General features: G+C 39.3%; 1 protein-coding gene across 6 annotated transcripts in view; it reads left to right on the forward strand.

Moving 5' to 3' along the window:
* Positions 1-24,527, forward strand: part of HIVEP1 (HIVEP zinc finger 1) — a 179,780-nt gene that overhangs the window by 138,120 nt on the left and 17,133 nt on the right. For all 6 annotated transcript variants that reach the window (XM_064280710.1, XM_064280734.1, XM_064280715.1 and 3 more), the window contains one exon: positions 2,946-3,047. In XM_064280710.1, coding sequence (XP_064136780.1) covers positions 2,946-3,047 — 102 coding nt within the window. The remainder of the gene's footprint in view (positions 1-2,945; positions 3,048-24,527) is intronic.

Here is a 24,527-nt window from a genome sequence, read left to right on the forward strand (position 1 = left end):
ATGGCAACAGGTTTGGTTTTTAATTTTTTTTATTTATAAAATAAAAATAAGAAAGGAAGGAGAGCCCAAATGTGGGAAACCAAACGAAACTACAGAGATTTCTTGCACAGAAAAATATTATGAATCACCAAGTATTAATGTTAGTGAAATAACTCAAAACAGCATCGTGTAAAATTTTAGATATTTATTATATTGTCGGCAGAGCATAACAGTCCCTGAAGTATGTTATGCATTAGCCGTTTTCACGTGTTAATGTTTCTTTGATATGCTGCGTATCTTAATTTACACTAATTTTTTTTTGTTTTGTCAGATAATTCATGTGGAATTATGTGATAAATATTTGTTTAAAGGACACTACCTAAGCTGATGAGACTGGTGAAGAAAATCTTGGGAATTCTTTATTTTCCTATTTTTGGCCAGATGGTTGTCAGCTTTCTTTTAGAAGTCTGTTTTGTGAATATGTCTAAAATAGGTTCCACAGCACCTTTTAAAGGTAGCTGAACAATAATGGACCTGTTTTTAGGTTAGGCTATAGATTTTGCCTGGCTCTGATTTACTTTATTTTCCTGGCCAATCCAACACTAATTCTTATGAATGTGTCTGGTTCTTAACAGAAGAAAATAGTGATATAAAATGGCATGCTATAAAAATACGGTATCCAAAGACCCCACAGTACTATGAAAAGGATAATGTGTACTGCTAAAAGGTTTTGCTTCTGATGGTAATGCTTATGAGTCTGTATGTCACCATTTGTCTCCTTAGTTTATTTCATGAGTACGTTTTCAAAATAATTTTTATTGACTTGTTTTGGTCAGTATTCTGCTTTGAAGGTCAGTCAGCAGAAAGTATTCAGTGAGCTTGCATCTCTGCAGGATTTAATACCATTTATTATAGCACAGAAGGCTAGACTCTGCCTGTAGCTGTAGAAATCCAGAAACAAAACCTATCAATTGCTGTCCAGAGGATATAGATAAAAGTACACAGAGTTTATAGCGTTTCTAGGGGATGTTTGCATTTTTAAGATATGCCTATTTTGCATATTTAAAATGAAAATGGTTTTGTTTGTGTTAAATTATTTAGAGGGTTCTTTAATAAGAAGAAATAACTGAAGTTATGAGAGTATATGCTTATTAAAAACTTAAATTCCCAAATTTGCCTACTTAAAATTATACATTAGTAACTTCTTAGAATGCAACCTGCTATAACTGTCTACCTAGGGAACAAAGCACTTTGAAAGAGAATGATTAGTGGAAACTTGTAATTTGGTTCATAATATTGTTATTATACCAAAAACATTTGGACTTACAAATAAAAATTTCAGCCACATTAAGACGTCCAAGCTATTTTTATAATTTTTGATAGAAATGTTTGAAGCATACAGAAAGTAGAGATTTGTATATCCCATCATCCCAGTATGTCCATCATCATTTAATAATTATTAACATTTTGCCATCTTTTATTTTTAAGTATAAAGTAAATTTCAGATACAGCCAAACCATTTCAGCCAGGTGTCATCTCCAGAATCATAGAAGTCAGGGTTTGATGAATCTTAGACATCGTGTGGTCCATCCACCGGTCTTACACTTGAATTCCTTAGCGCCACGCTCTGGGATGATGTACAGTTGGCTCACTCAGGAACGTCCTGTCTAGTGTAAGACCCACCTTGTACAAATGTGACTGGTTCCACTAAGCATTTTTATAGAATTGAGCCTTTATGAGTATAGCAGTTTTACAAGGTCCTACAGCACTGGACCAATGACTGACAGATTTTTTAGCTCTTCTAAAGGTTTATCCTCAAACACTAGTATTTAGATTCTGTTTTCACAAAAGATAACTTGTCCTTGTTTATTTGTTTTCACAAAAGACAACTTGCCCTTGTCAGTGTTACCCACTCAAGCTCCTTGGCTTCCTCAGAAGACTTTGAGCTCCCCCTGGCATTCATGATCACATGGAGAAAACTTGTCCTTTTTGTCCAGGTTAGCCTACTAATACTCACAGAACCAGATATGCCAGCTGCCAGAGGAAACGCACCTTTAGAGATACTGTTATGAAATGTATAGTCAATATGGTGAACTGCAATCAGTGTACTTTCTTCTATTCCAAACACACAGAAATACGGTTTCTAATATAACAACAACCAGAAATAGTTTTTAATTGATACCCAAGCTCAAAATTAAGAAAGGTTACTTCCCAGGTTCCAGAAATAAAGAAGCAATGCAGAGGGTAGCATGGTGAGCAGATGCTGAAAAACAAAAAGTCTGTATGGGAATCAAAGCCTGGACTTGTAATGTTTGTTCTGGAATGGATTTAGCCTGCAGTTAGCCTGGCTTACCTGTCCCGTGACCTTGGGCCATCTGGGAAAAAGTTAGGCTGCTAAAAAGCAAAGCCCTATACCTATGCCATTCAGAAAAACTTGTCCAGAATCAGTGGTCTGGAACCTTTAAGGTCATAGGCAGAAGCAGTTGAAAACTGCCCCACAGAGATGTTTTTGCAAACCAGGGTTATTGAAACTCCCATGGAAAACAGTCTTACTAGAGATAAGCTTACAATGAAAATTAAAAGTGTGCAAGGAAACGCACTACTATGAGAGAGAGTCAGCAGACATAACAAACGGAGAATTCATACTCCAGGAACTACAGATGATAGTGCAACCTGAAAGGGACTGAAGTATGAATAAAATGTCCTAAGAAATAAATAAGGAATAGAGAATAAAAATCATAAGAAGTAGACATCAAAGTAGAGGGGGTGGGTTTGAAAGATAAATTTTTGTTAATAAGTTATTATAACATAGAGAATGTTTTCTTTTGTCAGAATTTTAGTCATTGGAATTATATAACTACAGTCTGTGTTTTTTTGCTTGAAATAGGAATGGAATTTGCCAGTGTTGACAAATGCTATACCAAAATAATACTGTGTAAGCTTAGTAAACATTCTTTTCCCTTAAGGAAACCTGACAAAACACATGAAGTCCAAGGCACATAGCAAGAAGTGTGTGGATTTAGGCGTCTCAGTAGGTTTAATAGATGAACAAGATACAGAAGAAGCAGGTAAGGTTTTATTCCATATTTTTCATAAATGCTGTTTACAATTTACTTTTTTTTTTTTTTGTGTCCATACTCTTTGTTCCATTTCCACTGATACTGCCTAGTTTCTATTCTCTTTACTGTGCACTGGATTTGTGATCAGTTTTCCCATTTTTAGTTTGTCTTCCTATGCATGTATCCCACTGATGCTAGATTAATTCTCCTGAGGCATGTGTCTGGCCCTACTCCTCCCTGCTCAAAATCTTGCATTGATTCCCATTTGCCTACCAAATAAAGTATGAATCACCTGACTACACTTTCAAAGGCCTGTGTTATCTGGTGCCTTCCTACTTCTCCTTATTTCTTGTTCTCCTCCCTGACTTCTTGTTTTGTTCTTTCACCTACCCTAACGCTTACATTTCCTGTGCTGTGGCGCTGCTCCGGCTCCCTACCCTTACTGTCCGTGCAATCTTGGCTCCCAGTCTGCACTGGTCCACATCTTCCCTTTCCCTAAAGACTTGGTTCAGATCCACTGTCTCATGAAGCCTTCTCTGATGTTCCCTTCCCACTCCAGTTGCTGGCAGCAGCTTTTCCATTCTTTGAACTCCTATAGTATTTTCGATTTTCCTCCCTGAAGATATTCAGTCTCTTTCCGCCTTATTTTGTGAGTATTTGCGTGCTTGCCTCACCTGCCCACTGAGAGTCTTAAGCATATGGCGACTGAGTGCTGTCTGCTTCACCCCAGCACGTAGCACGCCTGGCACATGGCAGCTGCTCCATCGGTATTTGTGGAATGAAGCATTTGTTTGCTTCCCCAAAAGTAGTATTTTGAAAAAGTTAACCTGTTCTTTTTTAACAGCATTAACTGAACAAATTTAAGTATTTATCTCGAACCAGTTTTGAGGGAAAATAAACCTGTGTATTTGTTCTGACTAATCAGAGAATGGAAGTATCTTTTTCTAAGGCTTTATTGTAAACCCAGAGATTTATCAACAAAAGAGATAGCTAAAAAAAGGAGGGGTGTCCTGTTGCTTTAAAAAAATGACCTAATTTAAATGTCTACCTACTATATTTTACTTGATGTACATTATTTTGGTGTAGAAAAAATTTCCAAAGAGAAAATGGAGAGGACATCGTTAAAACCAGAAGTCAAAAATCTAATGCATTTAACCCCACCTGACTGTCAGTAACACACTAAATGAATCAGCCTGAGTTTATTTCTGAAGGTGCACGAGAAGTGATTCACATCTTAAGTGGTATAATTGATATGATTCAGTATTTTAAGCTCAGGGAAAGGACTGCTTTTAGCCCTTTTTTGAGAATAAACATATATTCTTAATAGAAAAAACATATATATATTCTTAATAGAAGGAAAAGAAAAAAGATTATCATATCGTAACAGCAAATTTAGGCGAATAAGCTTTATTTTTGTTTTATAAACTAATGCTTTGATACATACTGAGAAAGGCAATATCAGGATTTAAAAATGCATGCCCCCCTAATATATGCCGTTTTTTTTTTTGTTCTGGGAACATGTTTATTAAAAACTGATTTTTGAATTGCTTGGAATTGTATCCCGTGTCGGTGTCTTTGTTTAAAGACACTGAAACATTTAATAAAATTAATTTAACTGTAATTCACTTCTAATATAAACAGTTCATTGATTTATTTTCTGCTCTTAGTAATCACATAATACATTAATTACTGTAACTAAATGAAAAATCCCTCTTATTTATTTTGCTTTATTACTTTTATATTGAGTGATTCAGAAGGAAAAAAGCTAGGAAAAATGTGTAACAGTTTCAGCAAGAATATTTATTACCCACTGACTAGAAGTGAACCATGGTGCAAACTGTTAAGTGCTTGGCTGCTGACTGAAGATGGGATGGTGGTTCAGGTCCATGCAGAGACACCCCGGAGGAAAGATCTGGTGCCCTACTTCTGAAAAATCAGCCATTGAAAACCCTGTGCTGCACAGTTCTACCCTGACACACGGGGGCGCCAGAAGTCAGTTGACTCAACCAGCAACTGGTTAGAAAAGGCACCAAGTAAAGGTTACAATATGGAACATTGATGTGTGCAAATGTGTAAATATAAAAGGGATTATTATGCTAAAATATACTTCTAAGTGTTTCACTTCTTTACGATGAGTCTTATACAAATTAACTGAAATGTCTGCAGAGTCCTCTAAGTTGTAAGGAAGCATAGGAGAATTAAGTTTCCGTTAATTGTCCTGCGTGTTTTAGACTGACTGACTTACGTGTCTGTCCATTCATTTCGGTCTTTGTCATGTCATTCCAAAAGCATTTGAAGCAGGTCTTGGATTATAACTCAAATTCAGTAGCTTTAGTTCCTTATTTAGGTTAGGTCTTCTGATGAAAGTAGGTAGTTTTTACCTGTTTATCTTTCAGTTTTTTTTTTTTTTTTTAATTTCTCTATGGTTTTATCAAATAGTGAGGTGTAGAATATAGGTGGAGTTTGCCACATGCTATGCCATAGAAAAGACCTGATATTCTTTATTGATATGCCGATAAAATATATGTGTCTTCTATTGCTTTGTTATAGGCTGGGAATGTAGGTTTAAATGTAGCGAAATTTGTTTTAAACGTGTAATTTTTTTTTTGATTCTGTTTTTTCTTTCAAAAATTATTTTCAGATTTTTTTTTAAATAAAAAGATTACAAAGAATTGTATTACATGTACTAATTTATCCATCACCAGAGTTGATAATCATCAGCTGTGATCAGTTGTTCATAATCAGTTATAAACATTTTCTCATATTTGTTTCAAGCCCTTTTCGTAAATTCAGTACATTTTTTGTTTGTTTTGTTTTGTTTTAAGCTAAGTAAGGCATTACACATTCTGGCCTGTGTCCTATACCTGCCATTACCAGTCACCTTCCTCTCCCCTCCCAGAGCAAACACTTAACTGTAGAGTATTTTCTTTCAATTTGTTTAACATACATGAATAGTATGTCATTTTGTATGTGTTTGTACTTTAAATTTACATAATGGTACAGCTTTGTATATATAAAAATAAATATACATTTAGACCTAGAAAATTCATTTTCCCTTATAATTTTAAACTGTTCTCTAGAGGTGATTTCCTCACATCCTTAGCTATACCTAATGTCTGAATTTAAATTTTTGGCTAATTTGATGGATGGTAGTTTATTGTCTTAATTTGTATTTTTTTGGTTACTATAGTAACATTGGGTCTCATTATCCTTTAAATGGATGTTGTACTCCATTAAATTGCTGATAGTTGGAGATGGAACTTTGCTTAACAGTTCTTCAAATTTCCGTGTTCCTAGGGGGTGTCTTAGTCACCTAGTGCTGCTATAACAGAAATACCACAAGTAGATGGCTTTAACAAAGTTTATTCTCTCACAGACTAGTAGGCTAGAAGTCCAAATTCAGGGCATCGACTCCAGGGGAAGGCTTTCTCTCTCTGTCGGCTCTGGAGGAAGGTCCTTGTCGTCAGTCTCCCTTGACCTGGGAGCATCTCAGTGCAGGAACCTCAGGTCCAAAGGACATGCTCTGCCCCCTGCACCGCTTTCTTGGTGGTATAAGGTCCCCGTGTCTCTCTGCTCCCTTCTCTCTTTTATATCTCAAAAGGGATTTGCTTAAGACACTATCGAATCTTGTAGACCTCATCAGTATAACTGCCGCTAATCCATCTCATTACATAATAGTGACAGGATTTACAGCACATAGGGAAATTATATCAGATGATAAAAAGGTAGACAATCATACAGTACTGGGAATCATGTCCTAGGCAAGTTGACAGATATTTTGGGGGAACACAGTTCGATCTGTGAGAGGGAAGAAAGCCCAGCAGACGGAAATAAGATGGAGTGTGTACCGTTCCTAGTTGAACACTAGGCTAGACTATTCTAGCTCTTCTTTTTCAGTCTCCTTTTGCTGGCTTCTCCTCACCTCCCCACCATCTCAGTGTGGGACCCTGGGGCTGTGTTTTGGGATCTCTGCTCTTTTCTGTCCACACTCACTCCCTAGGTGATCTCCTCCTGTCTTAGGACCTTCAATGCCATGGATGTGGTGATGATTCCCAAGTGACTCCCAGACTCGCATACCCACTTGCCTACTCCCCTCTCCGCCTGGATGTCTAACATGCATCAAGTTTGCGTGCCCCAAATTCCTGACATACCCTGACCTCTAAGAAGCACACTTCCACCACAGCCTCCCCCCATCCTTCCTGTGGCCTGATGAAAAACCTTGAAGTCATCATTGATGCCTGTCTTTCTCTCAGTTTGGTCTCCAGTCCGTCAGTAAAACCTTTCAGCTCTTCCTTGGAAACAACCCCACCCTGGTCAAAGCTACCGTTATGTCTTACTAAATTGATTGCAGTAGCCTCCTAACTGGTCTCTTGGGTTCTGCCCCTGCTCCTCTACAGTATGTTTTAACTCAGCAGACAGAGTGGTCTTACTATGATTATGTCACTCTTTTGCTTAAAACCCACCAGTAGCTTTCTTTCTCATTCAGAACAGTGGTTTCCCATACCCTGCAAACTCTAGGGTTCACTCACCCTCCCTCACCACCATGTCTTGGAAACTCCGCCCCCCCTTCACCCTTCTTTCTCCCTTGCTCACTCAGCTATAGCCAAACAGCCCTCCTGCTGTTTACTGACCACACCTAACAGGCTCCTGCTATGGGGCCTTTGCATTCATTTCCTCTGTTAGGAGTGCCTTCCACCAGGTGACTGTAGGCTTATCCCTTCCTTTCCTTCAGCTCTTTTCTCAAAGGTCACATTCTCAATGAGGCCTGAGCCTCCCTATGTAAAAAGCTCCCCACTCGTTCACTGCCAGCATCACTTGGGCCCCTTACCCTGCTTTGTCTGTCTTCGTAGCACTTGTCACCACCGTGCCTGTCTGTCTGTCTCTTCTAACTAGAAAAGTGAATGACGTGGGGAAGGGGATTTTATTTTGTTCACTGCTCTATCCCCAGCTCCTGAGGATGGTGCCCAGCAAGAAGTAGTTGGTAAATATTTGTTGATTGAATGAATGACTGGAGAAATGCTCTATAATCTATCAGGAAATAACCTATTATTTTTAGAATTCAACACACTGGTTTTCCAGTAAATACGTTCACTACAGTTGAATGGTAGCTATAATACAGTATGTAACACCTTTACCTATAAACAGTGTTTAAGTGATAGGGCCAAGGTCAATATAGGTATTGTTAAAGATGGTGATTCCTGCTTGTTAATCCATTTTTTATTCATTATTGAATCAGAAAATTAGAAGGTGGTTTGAGCTACCTGACATTCCCTTTTCTCATCCTCGGTCACGATCAGTGATCCCTCCAGATTTATAAAGATCTATTTCATTTGTCAGTAGTTCCAGAGGAGAAAAGTTTAGTCTCTTTGATTCATTTGTTCGTTTATTTAGGACGTCAGCACCTGTTCAGTGTGGCATGGTCACTGCCCTCCAGGAGCCCACAGTTCATGGCTATGATGTTGGCTGAGCATAGGGTTGGGAAGTTTCCCATTCCAGGCTAGACCAGGAAAGAATCGGTGATGTCCATGTTGGCTGCCGAAGGCTGATTAGGGGTGTGCCAGAAGAAAGGCAGAAACCCTGGTGGTGTAGCAATTAAAAGCTACGCTCAAATTCACCAGGTGCTCCTTGGAAACCCTATAAGGCAGTTCTACTCTGCCCTGTAGGATCGCGACGAGTCAGAATCAACTCAAAGGGCCATGGGTTTGATTTGAGTTTTTTTAGAAGAAAGGGAAGAGTGTTCGCGTAGCTAGACAACTAGCTAAAAGGCTGGTGGTTCTAACTCACGCAGAAAGAAAAAAAAAAAAAAAACACGCAGAGGCACCTTGAAGGACGGGCTTGACGATCTGCTTCCAAAAGTCACAGCCTTGAAAACCTATGGAGCGGTTCTAGCCTTGAGAGTCAGAATCAACTAGAAGGCTACTAACAATAACAGAAGAACAAGAAGGGGTGTGTTTATCCATACATTACTTTATTGGAAAAGTATTGATGAGAGAGTGGAGTAGGAGGGGCAGGCATTCTAGACTGAGGGAGCTGTTTAGGCGGAGTTGTGGAGTAGTGTAAATGGGACGAAGGATGAAAGTTGGACAGCAAGCAAGCCTGAGAACAGGTGGGATAAGCGCTGTGCCAAGGGCTCTCAGCACGGAGGCCTCCATTCTCAGGGGAGACTGTGCTCACTTAGACTCAGTAAGAGTCTCTGCTGTGGCAGTTTATACCAATCTCTTTAGTGTTTTGACACTTGAAAACTATTATTTCTTAGACATAATTTTTCTAGTATTTTTATTCTTCTGAGTGTTCAGTGACATCATGTATAGTTTGGTTAAGAGAGTCTGGTTTTGTTTTTCTGGATATGAAGTAAAGCCCTGTAAAGCCATTGTCTCTTTAGGCCCACATATATCTGACTTTTATCCCTGATGGTTTTCTCAAATTTTCTTGAAACAAGGAGACAAAAGATAACAGGGCCTTTTATCCAGGACCTTGGATTTTTCATTGCTGGGTTTTTTTTTTCGGCTGCTGCTATTTTACTTTGTAATGGAAATTTAGACAATAATGACTAAAAGAAGTATGATTTCATTAAGTAGGTAGTCCATTCTGCACAGCAATATTAAGTGATGCCACAGAGAAAAAACCTTTTTCTGGATGGGTAAATGTTTTTATAAGTAAAATCCCTCAGTGTGTACTTCAGCAACCCTTATTTAATAATTTTGGTATACATATTCCCTTGCAGCATACAATTTTGTATGTATTTGTGTAAATGTGTAATGACTACTTTTGAAATCTTGCTCTTCATTTGTTAAGTTGTTAATTATTGTCAGGTTGGCCTCCAACTTCTGGAGACCCCATGCACAATGGAACTAAGCGCTGCCTGGTCCTGCGCCATCCCCGTGATCGGTTGCAGGTAGACCACTGTGATCCATAGGGTGTTCAAGTTAGGAATTAATGTCTCCTCTGGCCCAGCATCACCGTGGTATAGAACTTTCCTCTTAGAATAGATGATCAAAGGATCTGACTTGCTTCTATTTTAGCGTCTCTGTATATGCTTTAAATCTTTGCCTTATCAACTCCAAAAGGATGTTAGGAGGAATGGCAACGTATATTATAAAGTGCTTCATTAAACTCTTCAGCTTTTGTTTTTCAAGATAAAATGCAAATTATTAGATATATATTAGGAGTAGATGAAGTGACTGACTTGTAAAATAATCAAAGTGGGCATAAATATTTTCAGGCATTATAGTTTTAAGCCTTGAAGTGCAAATCTGCTGGTAGAACACAGCTGGGGGTCCGAAGGCTGGTTGGTTTCCAGTGGTTTTTCCTCCCCCCATTGGTGCTTTTCCTTCTTTCTAACCACACAGGCCGTCTCCCTGTGGGAATCAGGCCTGTGGCTCCAGTTCCTTCTGAGACATTAGCCACATCAGGCCTTCTGCCTATCCTCAAGGTTCCTGCTTGACAGTGTGCACTCTGTTTTTTTGGACCAGGAAATGAAAATAAATGATGAAATTGTATTTTGTAATGTAGGGTCTTTTTTCAGGTAACTTGCTGTCTTTTCCCTTGAATGGTAAACAGCTTTATTAAATGCTTTTGTGGTGTCATGGGAGTCTTGGTATCATTTCTCATATTTTTCATCTAACATAAATCTGACATCGTGTATGCTACACAGTGTACTGCTAGAAACCACACTATGATTCCATTTGCTGCATGTCTGCAGGAGAAAGTCAAGAAAATGCTAGGGTTTTCCCAGTAGGAAGGTGCCACAGCAGTTATCACAGTTAGCTTTCTTATCTATATTTCAAAAGGCAGTATCTTAGGCTGGGTTCTCTAGAGGAGCAAAACCAGTGAAGCGTGTATTTATAAATATATAGAGAGAAATGTATTTCAAGGAAATGGCTCTCACAGTTGTGGAGGCTGGCAAGTCCCAAGTCTGTGGGTCAGGCTGAAGGCTGAAGGCTTCTTCTGACACACGTGGTTGCAGGGGCTGATGAACCCAAAAACGGCAGGTCAAGTGGCAGGCTGCTGGCTCATGGGGCTGTAGGAGCTAGTGAATCCCAAAATCTGCAGGTCAGGTAGTGGGTTCCTGTCTCATTTCTTGAGAACCAGAGGTCAGAGGATGATGAGTTGGATGCAGGATCGAGAGAGCTTTGCTAGGACATGCATATATATTGGATGCAGGCCACACCTCCAAGGAAACGCCCCTTGCAACTGATTAGCTGCTCATATCACATCACAAAATGGAGGCCGATTCCATAATATCTGCCAAACCTCTGAGAATCAAGGCCTAGCCAAGTTGACACACAACCTTAAACAGGTAGTGATTGCTGTGGCTTTTCAGATGCTTTCCATTACTCTTGGACAACTGCTGTCAGGGGGGAAGTCTAGCCTAGCTAACGAGAAAAGCGTATAGCCGAACATCCTTTACCATGTAAGTTTTCCTAAGCACAGTTGAGGTTTATCATTTATTTATGCTGTTAGATTGAAGATCTGTACTAAATAATACAGTGATTAAAGAAAAATAAATAGCCAGATTCAGGAGCCCTTTGTCTTTTAGGAAACTAGCACTGTAAAACCTCAAGTCTTGATCACAATGAGAATTTGTGACATTTAGTTCTCTCTCTCTCTCTCTCTTTTTTTTTTTTTGGCTTTTTAGATATTGAGTAAAATTCCTAAGTAGTTTTGATATAGCCACAGTTCATATTTCCTATTAACAGTATGATTGTTGTTGTATGTCATCGAGTCAACTTCGACTCATAGCGACCCTGTGTGACAGAGCAGAACTGCCCCGTAGGGTTTTCTTGGCTATAAGCTTTCACAGAGCAGATCTCCAGGTCTTTCTTCCATGGAGCTGCTGGGTGGGTTCAAACTGCCAACCATTTGGTTAACAGGCAAGCACTTAACCATTGCACCATCATGGCTTCTAACCGTATGGTAGTTATGGCAATAGTGGAGTCCCAGAATGTGTTAATGGGGGCATTGATGGTTCTGTGGTAGAATTCTGGCCTGGGTTCAGTTCCTGGCCAATACACCTCATGTGCAGCCACCCCCTGTCAGTGGAGGCCTGCGTGTGTTGTTACGATGCTGAACAGGTTTCAGCGGAATTTCCAGACTTAAGACAGACTAGGAAGCAAGGTCTGGTGATCTGCCTATGAAAATCAGCCAATAAAACCACGTAGATCACAATGGCCTGATCTGCACCTAATCATTGAGACGGGGTCACTGTAAGTTGGAAGTTGACTCAATGGCAGCTAACAGCCAAGTACCTTGAGGAGGACTACTAGATGTGGCACACGGTTATGAAAGTCAGGTATAGTTGGACCATCCGTGGTAATAGAATATGCCAGAGATTGCCACGTATAGTTAAATCTTGATTAAGACATGTGGGAAATGTGGAAATTTTAAAATTAAAAAACAAAGGAGAGTGTTATTTGGGAGACCTAAATGGAAGTCTGAGTAGGGAGGTCACACAGCTGCCACACTTTGCATACCAGCACCCAGGAACCTAAGAGTGCTTTCAGGTTCACAGGACACATTTGTGGGCTTGGTCATTTATAACTAATCCTTTCTGTAGCACAAACACAGATTTCATCAAGAAATGCCATCTTTGAGCTTTCGTTCGTTCAACAAAATTCATTAAGCATTCACTGAATGCTGGCCAGTGGCGCTACAAAGCATAATACTCACTTTCCAAACCTTACCGTTTGGCTACACCTCGGTCAGCTCGTGGCTTTCTGGGAGAAAGCCCGACACTTTTTATGCCACGTCTGTGTGTAGTCATTCCATCATGCTTGCCTTGTCTTGTTATTTGCATCAGAGATTTACTCCATATTTACTCCCACTTCACTTCAGTATTGTCTTTTCCTGCCATTATCTTCAGTCTTTGATTAAGCATTGCAAACGTTTTCTCTACTATGCCAGCCTCACCATACTTGGAGTGTCATTTGCCATTCTAATGCGTGTGTTTCCTGGTTGATGGTTAGAACATGTTTATTGAAAGTGAATGTGAAAGCGGTGTGATGAAGGATCCAAGACCCTTGGTCTTTTTAACTCTTTACTGCCTAGCAACAGTGGGCTGCATGGCTACCTGTTTTATTCTTTAACAGATGAATTCTTGTTCTGATTCTCAAAGGAGTAAATTTGGGGATATTGGAGAAAGTTAAATTTGAACTAAGCAAAGGGGAATTATATTTTTTTCTAAACCAGCCATTAAAATTTGGACAGTTGCATATATTAAAAAAAAAAAAAGTTTCCATTTACAACTAGCAGCTCAAGCTATAATTATAGTACATGCTCATGAAAAGTCAGATCCCTCCTCCAGCCGCACACGTTTGACATGCAGAATTATATGGTCTCTGTAATTTTGTCCCTGTGTTCTTAGGGTATTAAACCCACCAGTGGCATCGATTAGTGAATACTTATTAATTTTTGTCTTTTGTTTCAAAAGTCATGTTGGCAGCTATTTGCTTTGTATGCCTTGATTCAAAGAATGTTATCATCAACCGAATGCTGGACTTCAGTGCAAGGAAGGTTAAGATGTACCCTCAGCTGCCAAACTGGGAGAACCACTTAACATGGAGAAATGCAAATATTGGAGCTTAACCCTTTGATACTCACGGGTGACTCTAGGGACCATGAACCTTTTCAGCCTCTGGGGTTTATTGGGAAGCCATTGCACCACTGGCAGTGCGTAGTGCCACAAGGCAGGGACCTTATGACTGTCTTAAACTGAAAAAATGGACATGCGCTGCAAATTACTGTTTTAACAGGGTATTGTATGAGGTGTCTGAATTTTTGGTAGGAAAAATAGAAATTTTAATAATTTTTATTTGTTACACATATGTACCAGTGGGCCCCAGTGGAGTCTCTGGGGTATAATTAGTGGTACTTCTTATGTACCACTAAACACTTATGGTAGGCTTGTGGGAGGGGGCAAGAAAACAAAAATCCATGTACCTATCAAAAATTCAGACATGCTCAGTGGTTCAGCATGCTTCCATTAATGAAAACACATAGCATTCACAAAAAAGTCAAAGCAGAAAATAATGGGGTCACCAAAGGGATAAGTACTTAGATAACATCTGTAAGAAGATGATGTTAGATTATAGGATTTAAAAACCAGTATCACGTTTATCCTTACAAATAGTTTAAGTGAATCTTATACTAATGAAGCCCTTCTAAATAAATCTCCAGAGTATTTTCTTTTCACTGGGTGTTTTATAGAAAATATTATATTCTTTTTAAGAAAAAATTTCATGTACAATATAAGAACATAATAGCTCTTAGGGTTTATATTTAAAATAATGTCAGTCTCATTAATGAGCTAACTACATAGATATGACAGTCTTTTGGTTTATTTCCCCAAAGTTAACAAACATTAGTGTCTGGTCCATTGTGTTCTTTATGATATATGTGTGTGTGTGTGTAATCATTACTGCCGTAGATGAGTGCTTTAAAAAGATGTTCTCCAGGTTGCTATTGTCTATCTATCAAAGTTGTATTTCTAAACATATGAGAAAAACAGAAACAAACAAACCACAACAAGAAAGACTGGAAATACTGAGTGTGTGTAGGGAGGGTGGTTTGCACTGACGTCTCCATGGAGCCCACCTTTCGGGAGTTTCCTAGGTCTTTGTTGGTTCCAGTCTCCCAGCAGGGGTTCCTGTCTGGCAGGTATGACAGGGCAGGTTGCAGCTCACCCAGCTGATCAGAAAGATAATTTCCAGATGCATCTTTAGGGAAGCTGCTTGACAGAAATTTATCAAAACATGTACTTTTGAAAAATTTAGTGCTGTATTACAGACCTCTTTTTCCTTCATGAATTGAAATTCACAGAAAACAAAGGGGTTAATTTTGTGTACATACACAATTTTACTGAATATTGGAAAAACTGATTTATAATGAGTGGGGACTGTGTCCAGTAGGACGTAAATTAAATAGAATTTTGAAGGGCATTTATTTAATTTGCTGTGTGAACATCAATCATATGTCTGCTCTGGAGTCTGAGGGGAAACCTTGGTGGCGTAGTGGTTAAGAGCTATAGCTGCTAACCAAAAGGTCAGCAGTTCGAATCCACTAGGTGCTCCTTGGAAACTCTTCGGGCAGTTCTACTCTGTCCTATAGGGCCGCTATGAGTCAGAATCCACTCGATGGCAAGGGGTTTAGCTTGGTTTGGATATACTAGGCACTAAATATAGTATAAAAATCCATTGCCGTCAAGTTGATGAGTGTTTCCAAGGAGCAGCTGGTGGATTTGAACTGCTGACCTTTTGCTTAGCAGCCAAGCTCTTAGCTACTCTGCCACCAGGGCTCCCAATATAGTATAATGAGTATAATGTTATTAAGTAACATATAGTAGCAAAATAAACAACATCACAAAGTCATATATGAATTAAGTTTTTGGAGTAGTTAGCAAGTCCTTGTTCTGGTACTCACTGAACGTGTGTTAATAGACAAGTCTCTTCCTTTCTAGATTTTCCATCAGCAGAATTTCTGATTCAGTAGTATTAGTGTTTGGGGGTAGCCCTAGGAGGTAAGAGGGTCAGAAAGTAATTTAAAAGGACTTTCATTAGCAGGAATCCAAAGAGAGCAGAGTGGTCTGGGCCTTTTTTGGTGCTGTGGCTATTGAAAAGGATGCCGTTGTCTTCTGTCCATTTTATGTTTTTTCTGTGACTCTAGAATGTCAGCCATGTTCATCAAATATATAATAAACAAAAATTCATTGGCAGGTTTCCAAACTGACACTGGACTGCACTTCAGGAGTGTCTAGACACAATACATGCAGAGAGATAAACATTATTCTCTCATTATCTCAGTGAAAAAAAAAAAAAAATGAATCCCAGCACCTCCAGAGTCCTCTTGGGCATGAGGCTCTTTCCAGGAAGAAATGAAGGAAAAATCCAGGGAAGCCACTCTGTGTGTCTTCCCACCCCCAACATTCCCAGCCCTGGCATGAAATGTGGTGTGATCAGATTAAAATGGAGCCAAATAGTTTTATCTACTTCCCCCTAAAAATAGAGAGAGAGAGAGACCTGATGACATAATGGTAAGCTCGGCTGATAAAGGTTGGCAGTTCAGATCCCATCAGTCACTCCTTGGAAGCCCAAGGGGCAGCTCTGCTCTGTCCTGTAGGGTCACTATGAGTTGCAATTGACTTGATGTCAACGGGTTTTGGATACATACACACAGTGTTTTTTTTTTAATTGTTTATATTAAATTACATACACAGAAAATGAATTCAGGATATTTCCTGAATATATATGTTAATGAAAAACTTTAAATATTTATAACTCTTTTACACTTCTGTAGTGTGAAGTACAGTATCTTTAATGTGAAATTAAGAGTATTCAGTTATTGGTTTACACTCTCCTTGGAGACTGCATTTATTATATAAAGTTTTTTTATGCCTTTACCAATAAACTTTGAGCTCATGTACATTTATATGTAGGCTTACTGACTATAATTCGTTGTCGACCTTTCAGGTCATTCTGCAGTTAGAGCTTTAAAATATGACATTTGGACTATTTAGCGTTGATTCAGGAACCGGTTGGACCTGAGCTTGAATCTTAAGCCCTGACACTTGCAAGCTGTGGGCCTGCCACTTTAAAATAATTAACTGCAGTTTTCATTTGTTTTAATCACTCACTGAGAAAAAGTCTAGTCCATAAATTAGTCCTTGTTTTAATTACGATCAAATTGGTTTTGCATGGTGCTAAGCTAGTTTCTCTCATACTATAGATGCTAGAACCACAGTGGAGCCATTTAGTCTTAGTGTGTACAATTGAAGAAGACTTGTTGGACAGAAGCAAAAAACATATGCAAGATAAGAAACACATTTAGGTGGCACATTTTTAAATTTAAAACATGTATAGGTTCGGGTAGATTTGGGAAAAATTTCTTGTGTTTCTGAGTTAACCAAGAGAAGTGTTGGACTTGATTTCAAGAACACAGTGCTTATCAGAAAGGGAAGTCTGGATTTGGAGTATGAGGACAGTGGGGAGGTGGATGTTGAACAAGCTTGTCTGAGTGAGAGAATATTAGTATCAATGGAGTGACATAAATACAGGCCCTGGAGCACTGGCAAATAATTTTTAACACATTTTTTTCTTAGATAATTATACTTTTACAAAAAGTTGCAAAAATAGAGTTCCTGTATATTTTTTACCCAGCTTCCCCTTACGTAATCATCTTAGATAACCATAAAACATTTTTCACCAATAAAAAAGTTCTTGGTTTAGTATTATTAACTAAAGTACAGAAATTACTCAGTTTCACCAGTTTTTTCACTAACATACTTTTTTTTTTTTTTTTTTTCCTGTTCCAGGATCCATTCCTGGATCCAGTCCACATGCATTTAGTTGTCATGTCTCCTTCCTCTCCAGTGTGTTCCTTAGTATCTTTCAGAACATTTCTCAGTTTGGCCGTGTTCTCAGGTTCGACCAAGGTTGTGGATTATTGGGAAGGATGCCACAGCGGCAGTAGCTTTTTTTGCGTGTTGTATCGGGGGTATGTGATTATCAATATGGATTATTGTTGTATGAACCTTCCTCACTTGGCAAAGGTGGGGCCTGCCAGGATTCTCTACTGTAAACTTACTATTTTTCCACTGAGTAATTACTGAATATTTTGGAGGAAACATTTCAAGACTATGCAAATATCCTATCTTGGTGGGTCTTGTCTGTGGTATTATGGTGGTGGTATAATGTTGATTTTCTGTTTCCCTCATTCCTTCTACATTTATTAATTGGAATTTATCTGTAAGGAAAAGTTACAGGTTATTCATTTAGATGAGTATTTTTGAGATATAATCCAATATTGTTATTATTGTGTAGCTCAAGTTTTAACGTTGGCCGTTGGGAGCTCTTTGAGGTTGACTCCTGTGCTTTTTTGATATGCCCCATCTTTTTTTTTTTTTTTTTTTAAGTTTTTTACTTTGTGGTACCACAAGATGCTTCAGCCCTGGAATCATCCATTTCTCCAAGGAGTCCTGGTTCTCTTTACTGGAGAATGGTATTTAGAGACCAAAATCTAGGCACTAGGTGTGTCCGTTATTACTGACCTGTCATGGCTCCTGGGCCCTCTGAATGGATAGAGCTAGACAGTATGTGTACGTATACTAACTCAAGCATGCAGATGTTACACACCTGTATTTATTCTGTATCTCTTTGTCTATATATATTTATGTATGTGTATACATAAATAAAAACATTAGTTCATATTGATATCTCCAGTTCCAGTCCAGTGTTTATTCTGGCCTTCTCCACTTCCTTCTTTTATTTTCTTTTCCCCATTATTCAAAAATTTATACACAAATTGTTTTGTTGACACTAGTTTCAGTCCCCGCATTGTGTCCACACTCTCCCCCTTTCCCTTTCTACCTGGAGTTCTATATGGTCATTTGTCCAGTTTTCCTGTCCCTTCCTGCGTTCTCATCTTTGCTTTTGGGCAGGTGTTGCCCATTTGGTCTTGTAGACTTGATTAAACTAAGAAGCATATGCCTCACCTGTCTTATTGTTTGTTTTATAGGCCTGTCTAATCTTAGGCTGAAAGGTGGACTTCAGGAGTGGCTTCAGTTCTGATTTAGCAGGGTGTCCAGGGATGTAGTCTCGGGGGTTCCTCCAGTTTCTGTCAGACCAGTAAGCCTGGTCTTGTTTTTGTGTGTGTGAATTTGAATTTTGTTCTACATTTTTCTCCCACTTTGTCTGGGACCCTCTATTGTGATCCCTCCCAGGTTGGTTGTAGTAGGCAGGTATCATCTCTTTCTTCTGCACTTAGGCTGGTGGAGGCTGTGGTTCATGTAGTCCATTAGTCCTTCGGACTCATATTTTCCTTGTATCTTTGGTTCTCTTCGTTCTTTTTTCCGGATGGATGGGATCAGTACATGTATCTAAAATGGCCGATTGCAAGCTTTTAAGACCCTGGATGCTACTCACCAAACCAGAATGGAGAATATTTTCTTTATGAACAGTGTTATGCCAGCTGACCTTGGATGTTCCCCTAGTCCATGGTGCCAGCCCTCAGCCCCAGTAACTCGGTTCCGCAAGGCGTTTGCATGTGTCTAGGAAGCGTCTACGATTTTACCTTGGTCAAGTTGTGCTGACTTCCCCTTTATTGTGTGTTGTCTTTCTCTTCTCCAGAGTTAGCAGTTTCCCCTTGCCACCTCTGCCCTCCCTCATAACCATCAAAGGTTGTTTTTTCTGTGTGTAAACCTTTCCTTGTGTATTTATAATACCAGTCTGATACAGTATTTGTCCTTTTTTGATTGACTTATTTCACTCGGCATAATGCCCACCAGATTCATCCATGTTGTCAGATATTTAGCAGACTCATCATTGATCTTTATCATTATGTAGTATTCCTTTGTGTGTATGTACCATAGTTTATCCATTTATCTGTTTTGGGGCATTTAGGTTGTTTCCATCTTTTTGCTGTTATGAAGAATGCTGCAGTGAACATGGGTGTGCATATGTCTATTTGTATGATGGCTCTTATTCCTCTAGAATATACTTGGAGGAGTGGAATTGCTGGATCGTATGGTGTTTCTACTTCTAGCTTTTAAAGGAAGCGTCATATCGTTTTCCAAAATGGTTGTACCATTTTGCATTCCCACCAGCAGTGCACAAGAGTTCCAGTCTCCTGACAGCCTCTCCAGTATTTGATATCTTCTGTTTTTTTGATTAGTGCTGGTAATGTCAGGGTTAGTTGGTATCTCATTGTAGTTTCGATTTGCATTTCTCTAATTGCTAGTGATCTCAAGCATTTCCTCATATGTCTGTTCGCTGCCTGAATCTCTTCTTTGGTGAAGTGTTTGTTTATATCATTTGCCTATTTTTAAATTGGATTTTTTGTTTTTTTGTTGTTGAAATGTTAGATTATCTTATAGATTTTAGAGATCAGACTCTTGTCAGATATGTTGTAGCCAAAAATTTTTTCCCAGTCTGGAGGTACTCTTTTTACTCTTTTGGTGAAGTCTTTCGATTAGCATAAGTTTTTGATTTTTAGAAGCTTCCAGTTATCTGGTTTCTCTTCTGGTGTTTGTGCATTTTTAGTTATGGTTTATATAGTACTTATGCCATGTATTAGGGCCCCTAGCATTGTACCTGTTTTTTCTTCCATGATTTTTATCATTTTAGGTTTTATATTTAGGTCTTTGATCCATTTTGAGTTAGTTTTTGTGTATGGTGTGAGGTACGGGTTCTGTTTGATTTTTTTACAGATGGACATCCAGTTTTGCCAGCACCGTTTGTTAAAAAGACTGTCTTTTCCCCATTTAAAGGTCTTTGGGGGCCTTTGTCAAATATCAACTGACAATAGGTGGATGGATTTATGTCTGGGTTTGTGATTCTGTTCCATTGGTCTGTGTGTCTTAAGTTGTACCAGCACCAGGCTGTCTTGATTATTGTGGCTGTGTAGTAGGTTCTAAGATCAGGTAGTGTGAGTCCTCCATGCTTTGTTCCTTTTCTTCAGTAATGCTTTGTGTATCCGGGCCTCTTTCCTTTCCATATAAAGTTGGTGATTAGTTTTTCCATCTTGTTAAAGAATTCTGCTGATATTTGGATCAGGATTTCATTAAATCTGTAGATCATTTTGGGTAGAATTGACATTTTTACAGTGTTGTCTTCCTGTCCACAAGCATTATATGTTTTTCCACTTACGTAGGTCTCTTTTGGTTTCTTGCAGTAGTGTCTTGTAGTTTTCTTTGTATAGGTCATTTATATTCCTGGTTAGATTTATTCATAAGAATTTTGTCTTTTTATGGCTGTTATAAATGGTATTATTTTCCTGATTTCCTTTTCAAAGTTCTCTTTGTTAGTGTATAGGAATCCAACTGATTTTTATATGTTGATCCTGTATCCTGCTACTTTGATGAATCTATTAGTTCCAGTAGTTTTCTTGTGGAATCTTTGTTCCCTGTGTATAGTATATCATCTGAAAATAGTGGTAGTTTTACTTCTTCCTTTCCAGTTTGGATGCCCTTTATTTCTTTTCTTGCCTTAAATTGCTCTAGCTAGGACTTTAAAAAAAAAAAAAAAAAAAAAACCACTGCCCTTGAGTCACATGATGTTAAATAGGAGTGTTGATAAAGGGTGTTCCTGTCTTGCTCTCGTTCTCAGGGGAAATGCTTTCAGCCTCTCTCCATTGAGAATGATGTTGGCTCTTGGTTTTGTATAGATGCCCTTTATTATGTTGAGTAATTTCCCTTCTTTTTCTATTTTATTGAGAGTGTTTTATCAGGAATGGGTGTTGGACTTTGTCAAATGCCTTTTCGGCCTCAATTGAGATGATCATGTGTTTCTTATCTTTTGTTCTATTATGTGGTTGATCACATTGATTGATTTTCTAATACTGAACCATCCTTGCTGAAAAAATGACATGGAGGTGGCATCCAACTTCCAAACGGGAAGAAGAACCAAGATCAACAGCCCAAGGCGGATTCTTATGAGGCAGAGGTCAGAAACACCTCCTCTCTCTGCCATCTTTACTAATTCTGATAACAACCGTTCCTTCCACAGCACTCTCTACGTCTCTGCTGGGTTCAGTAATTCATTACAAGGGCCACACAGAACTCACAGACAATAGTCATGATTATGGGATTTATTAGGGAACTAAAACCAAACCAAACCAAACCCAGTGCCATCAAGTCGATTCCGACTCAGCAACCTTATAGGACAGGGTAGAACTATCAGGTTATAATTCAGGTTCAGGAACGCTTAGGATACAGTTCTTCCATCAGGACAGCTTCTTCCCAGTCGTGATTGTAGGCATGCCTCTCTGGCCCTCAGTCTCTGCCTTGCTCAGGCATGTGTTAGACAAAGCTTTTTAGCTCTGCCCATAAGTGATCAGAGGCATTCTACTCAGGCAGCAAGCCTCCTGCCCAAAGGCACTCAACTTTCTTGCTCCATGGGCCAGGAAGCGCACTGCATCGTCCCTTGCTGGCCTTTCCTGCCACCACTTCTAGCCATCTTCAGGGTTACAGCTCTCTCTCTCTCTCTCCTTTTTTCTCGGTCTTCTGGTTCCAGGAGCTTCTTAGTGCAGGGATCCTGTGCCAAAGGACATGTTGTCTGCTCCTGACTATTCTGTGTTCTTCCTTAGTGGAGGTAGGATCCTCTCTCTGCTCTGGAATTGGCTTTCTTTTAAGGCAGAACTAACCAGTCCCCGTGGTGGGTCACAGTTGCCTTATTTGCATAGTCCCACCCAATCACTTGGGTGGTAGTTATAAGACCATGGTGCTAAAAGCCACATAAAAGTAATCCATCTCACTGTGCTTGTGTACCTGGTATGAATCCTACTTGGTTATGGTGTATTATTTTTTTTAATATGATGCTGAATTCTAATGGCTAGAATTTTGTTGAGAATTTTTGCATCTGTATTTATGAGAGATATTGGTCTGTAATTTTCTTTTTTGGTGGTGTCTTTCCCTGGCTTTGGTATCAGGGTTATGCTGGCTTCATAGAATGAATTCAGGAGTATTCCTTCCTTTTCTGTACTCTGAAATAGTTCGAGTAGTGCTGGTATGAGCTCTTCTCTGAATGTTTGGTAGAATTCTTTAGTGAAGCCTGGGCTTTCTTTTGTTGTTGGGAGTTGTTTATTACCCCTTCAGTCTCTTCTCTTATTATGGGTCTCTTCAGAGTTTATATCTCACTCTGTATTAGTTAAGTTCTACTTCCTTTTTTTTTAACTTCTTTCTCCCACCGTGAGAAATCTGGCTGTCATCTACAGTATGTTTACATGCACTGTTTGCCTAGGTTACTTAGGCCAGGACCTTTCTCCTCATCCCCTTCAATGTGGTTGTGTGATTTATTTGTAATACAGGTAATTTGTGTAGATCTACCTTTCATCTAGGGTTCCCCCACGTCCTGATTATTGTTTCATTTACATACAGTAAAATTCACTTTATGGCGTATTTTTTTGTTGTTGTTGTTGTTAGGTGCTGTCGAGTTGGTTCTGACTCATAGCGACCCTGTGTACAACAGAAGAAACACTGCCTTGTCCTACAGCATCTTTGCAGTCGTTGCTACGTTTGAGCCGTTGTTGCAGCCACTGTGTCAATCCATCTTGTTGAGGGTCTTCCTCTTTTTCTCTGACCCTTGACCAGGCATAATGTCCTTCTCCAGGGACTGGTCACTGATGTATAGTCAGATGGGTTTTGACAAATGGGTAGGATCATATGTTCACCACCACAGTTCAATACAGATCATTTCCAATAATTCCTCTGTGCTACTCCATTGCAGACAACCACCCCCACTACTCAGCAATCCCTAGTGATTACTAAGCTGAAGTCCTTCCCTATAGTTTTCCTTTTCCAGAGTGTCACATAAAAGGAATCATACAGTATGTAGCTTTTTGGATCTGGCTTTTTTCACTTAGAAAAATGCATTTAAGATTCATCAGAGTTCTTGAGTGAAGCGGTAGTTCTCTTTTATTGCTGAGTGGTAGTATATTGACGTGGCACAGATCATTCATCCAGCTGAAATGTATGCTGATTGCTCCCAGTTTGGGGTGATTGTGGATAAGCTGCTCTGAACATTCGGACAGACAGTTTTGCACGAACATGAGCTTTCATTTCTCCAGGGTTTAATACCCGGGAGTGGGATCTCTGGGTTATAGGGCAGATGGGTGTTTATCTTTGTAAGAAATTGTTAACTTATTTTCTGAGTGGTTTTACCACCTTACAGCTCCACCAGCAATGTGTGAGTGTCCGGTTCCCCTGAAACCTCGCCAGCATGTGGTATGGCCAGTTTGGGGGGTGTTGTTGTTGTTATTGTTAGGTTTTTGTTTGTTTATTTATTTGTTTAATATTCTTATAGGTGTACAGTGGTAGTTCATTATGGTTTTAATGATGTGATTGATGATGTTGAGCATCTTTTTATGTGCTTATTTCCCATCCAGATATCTTCTTTGGTGACGTGTCTGTTCAGAAATCTTTCCCATTTTTTAAATTGGGTTGGTTGTTTTCTTATTGTTGAATTTTTTTTTTTTATTAACTTTTATTGAGCTTCAAGTGAACATTTACAAATCAAGTCAGTGTGTCCCATATAAGTTTCTATACATCTTACTCCATACTCCCACTTGCTCTCCCCCTAATGAGTCAGCCCTTCCAGTCTCTCCTTTTGTGACAATTTTGCCAGCTTCCAACTCTCTCTGTCCTCCCATCCCCCCTCTAGACAGGAGATGCAAACACAGTCTCAAGTGACCACCTGATATAATTAGCTCACTCTTCATCAGCATCTCTCTCCTACCCTCTGTCCAGTCCCTTTCATGTCTGATGAGTTGTCTTCGGGGATGGTTCCTCTCCTGTGCCAACAGAAGGTTTGGGGACCATGACCGCCGGGATTCCTCTAGTCTCAGTCAGACCATTAAGTCTGGTCTTTTTATGAGAATTTGGGGTCTGCATCCCACTGATCTCCTGCTTCCTCAGGGGTTCTCTGTTGTGCTCCCTGTCAGGGCAGTCATCGATTGTGGCCGGGGACCAACTAGTTCTTCTGGTCTCAGGATGATGTAGGTCTC

Source organism: Loxodonta africana, chromosome 1, assembly GCF_030014295.1.
Source record: "Loxodonta africana isolate mLoxAfr1 chromosome 1, mLoxAfr1.hap2, whole genome shotgun sequence".
NCBI lineage: Eukaryota > Metazoa > Chordata > Mammalia > Proboscidea > Elephantidae > Loxodonta > Loxodonta africana.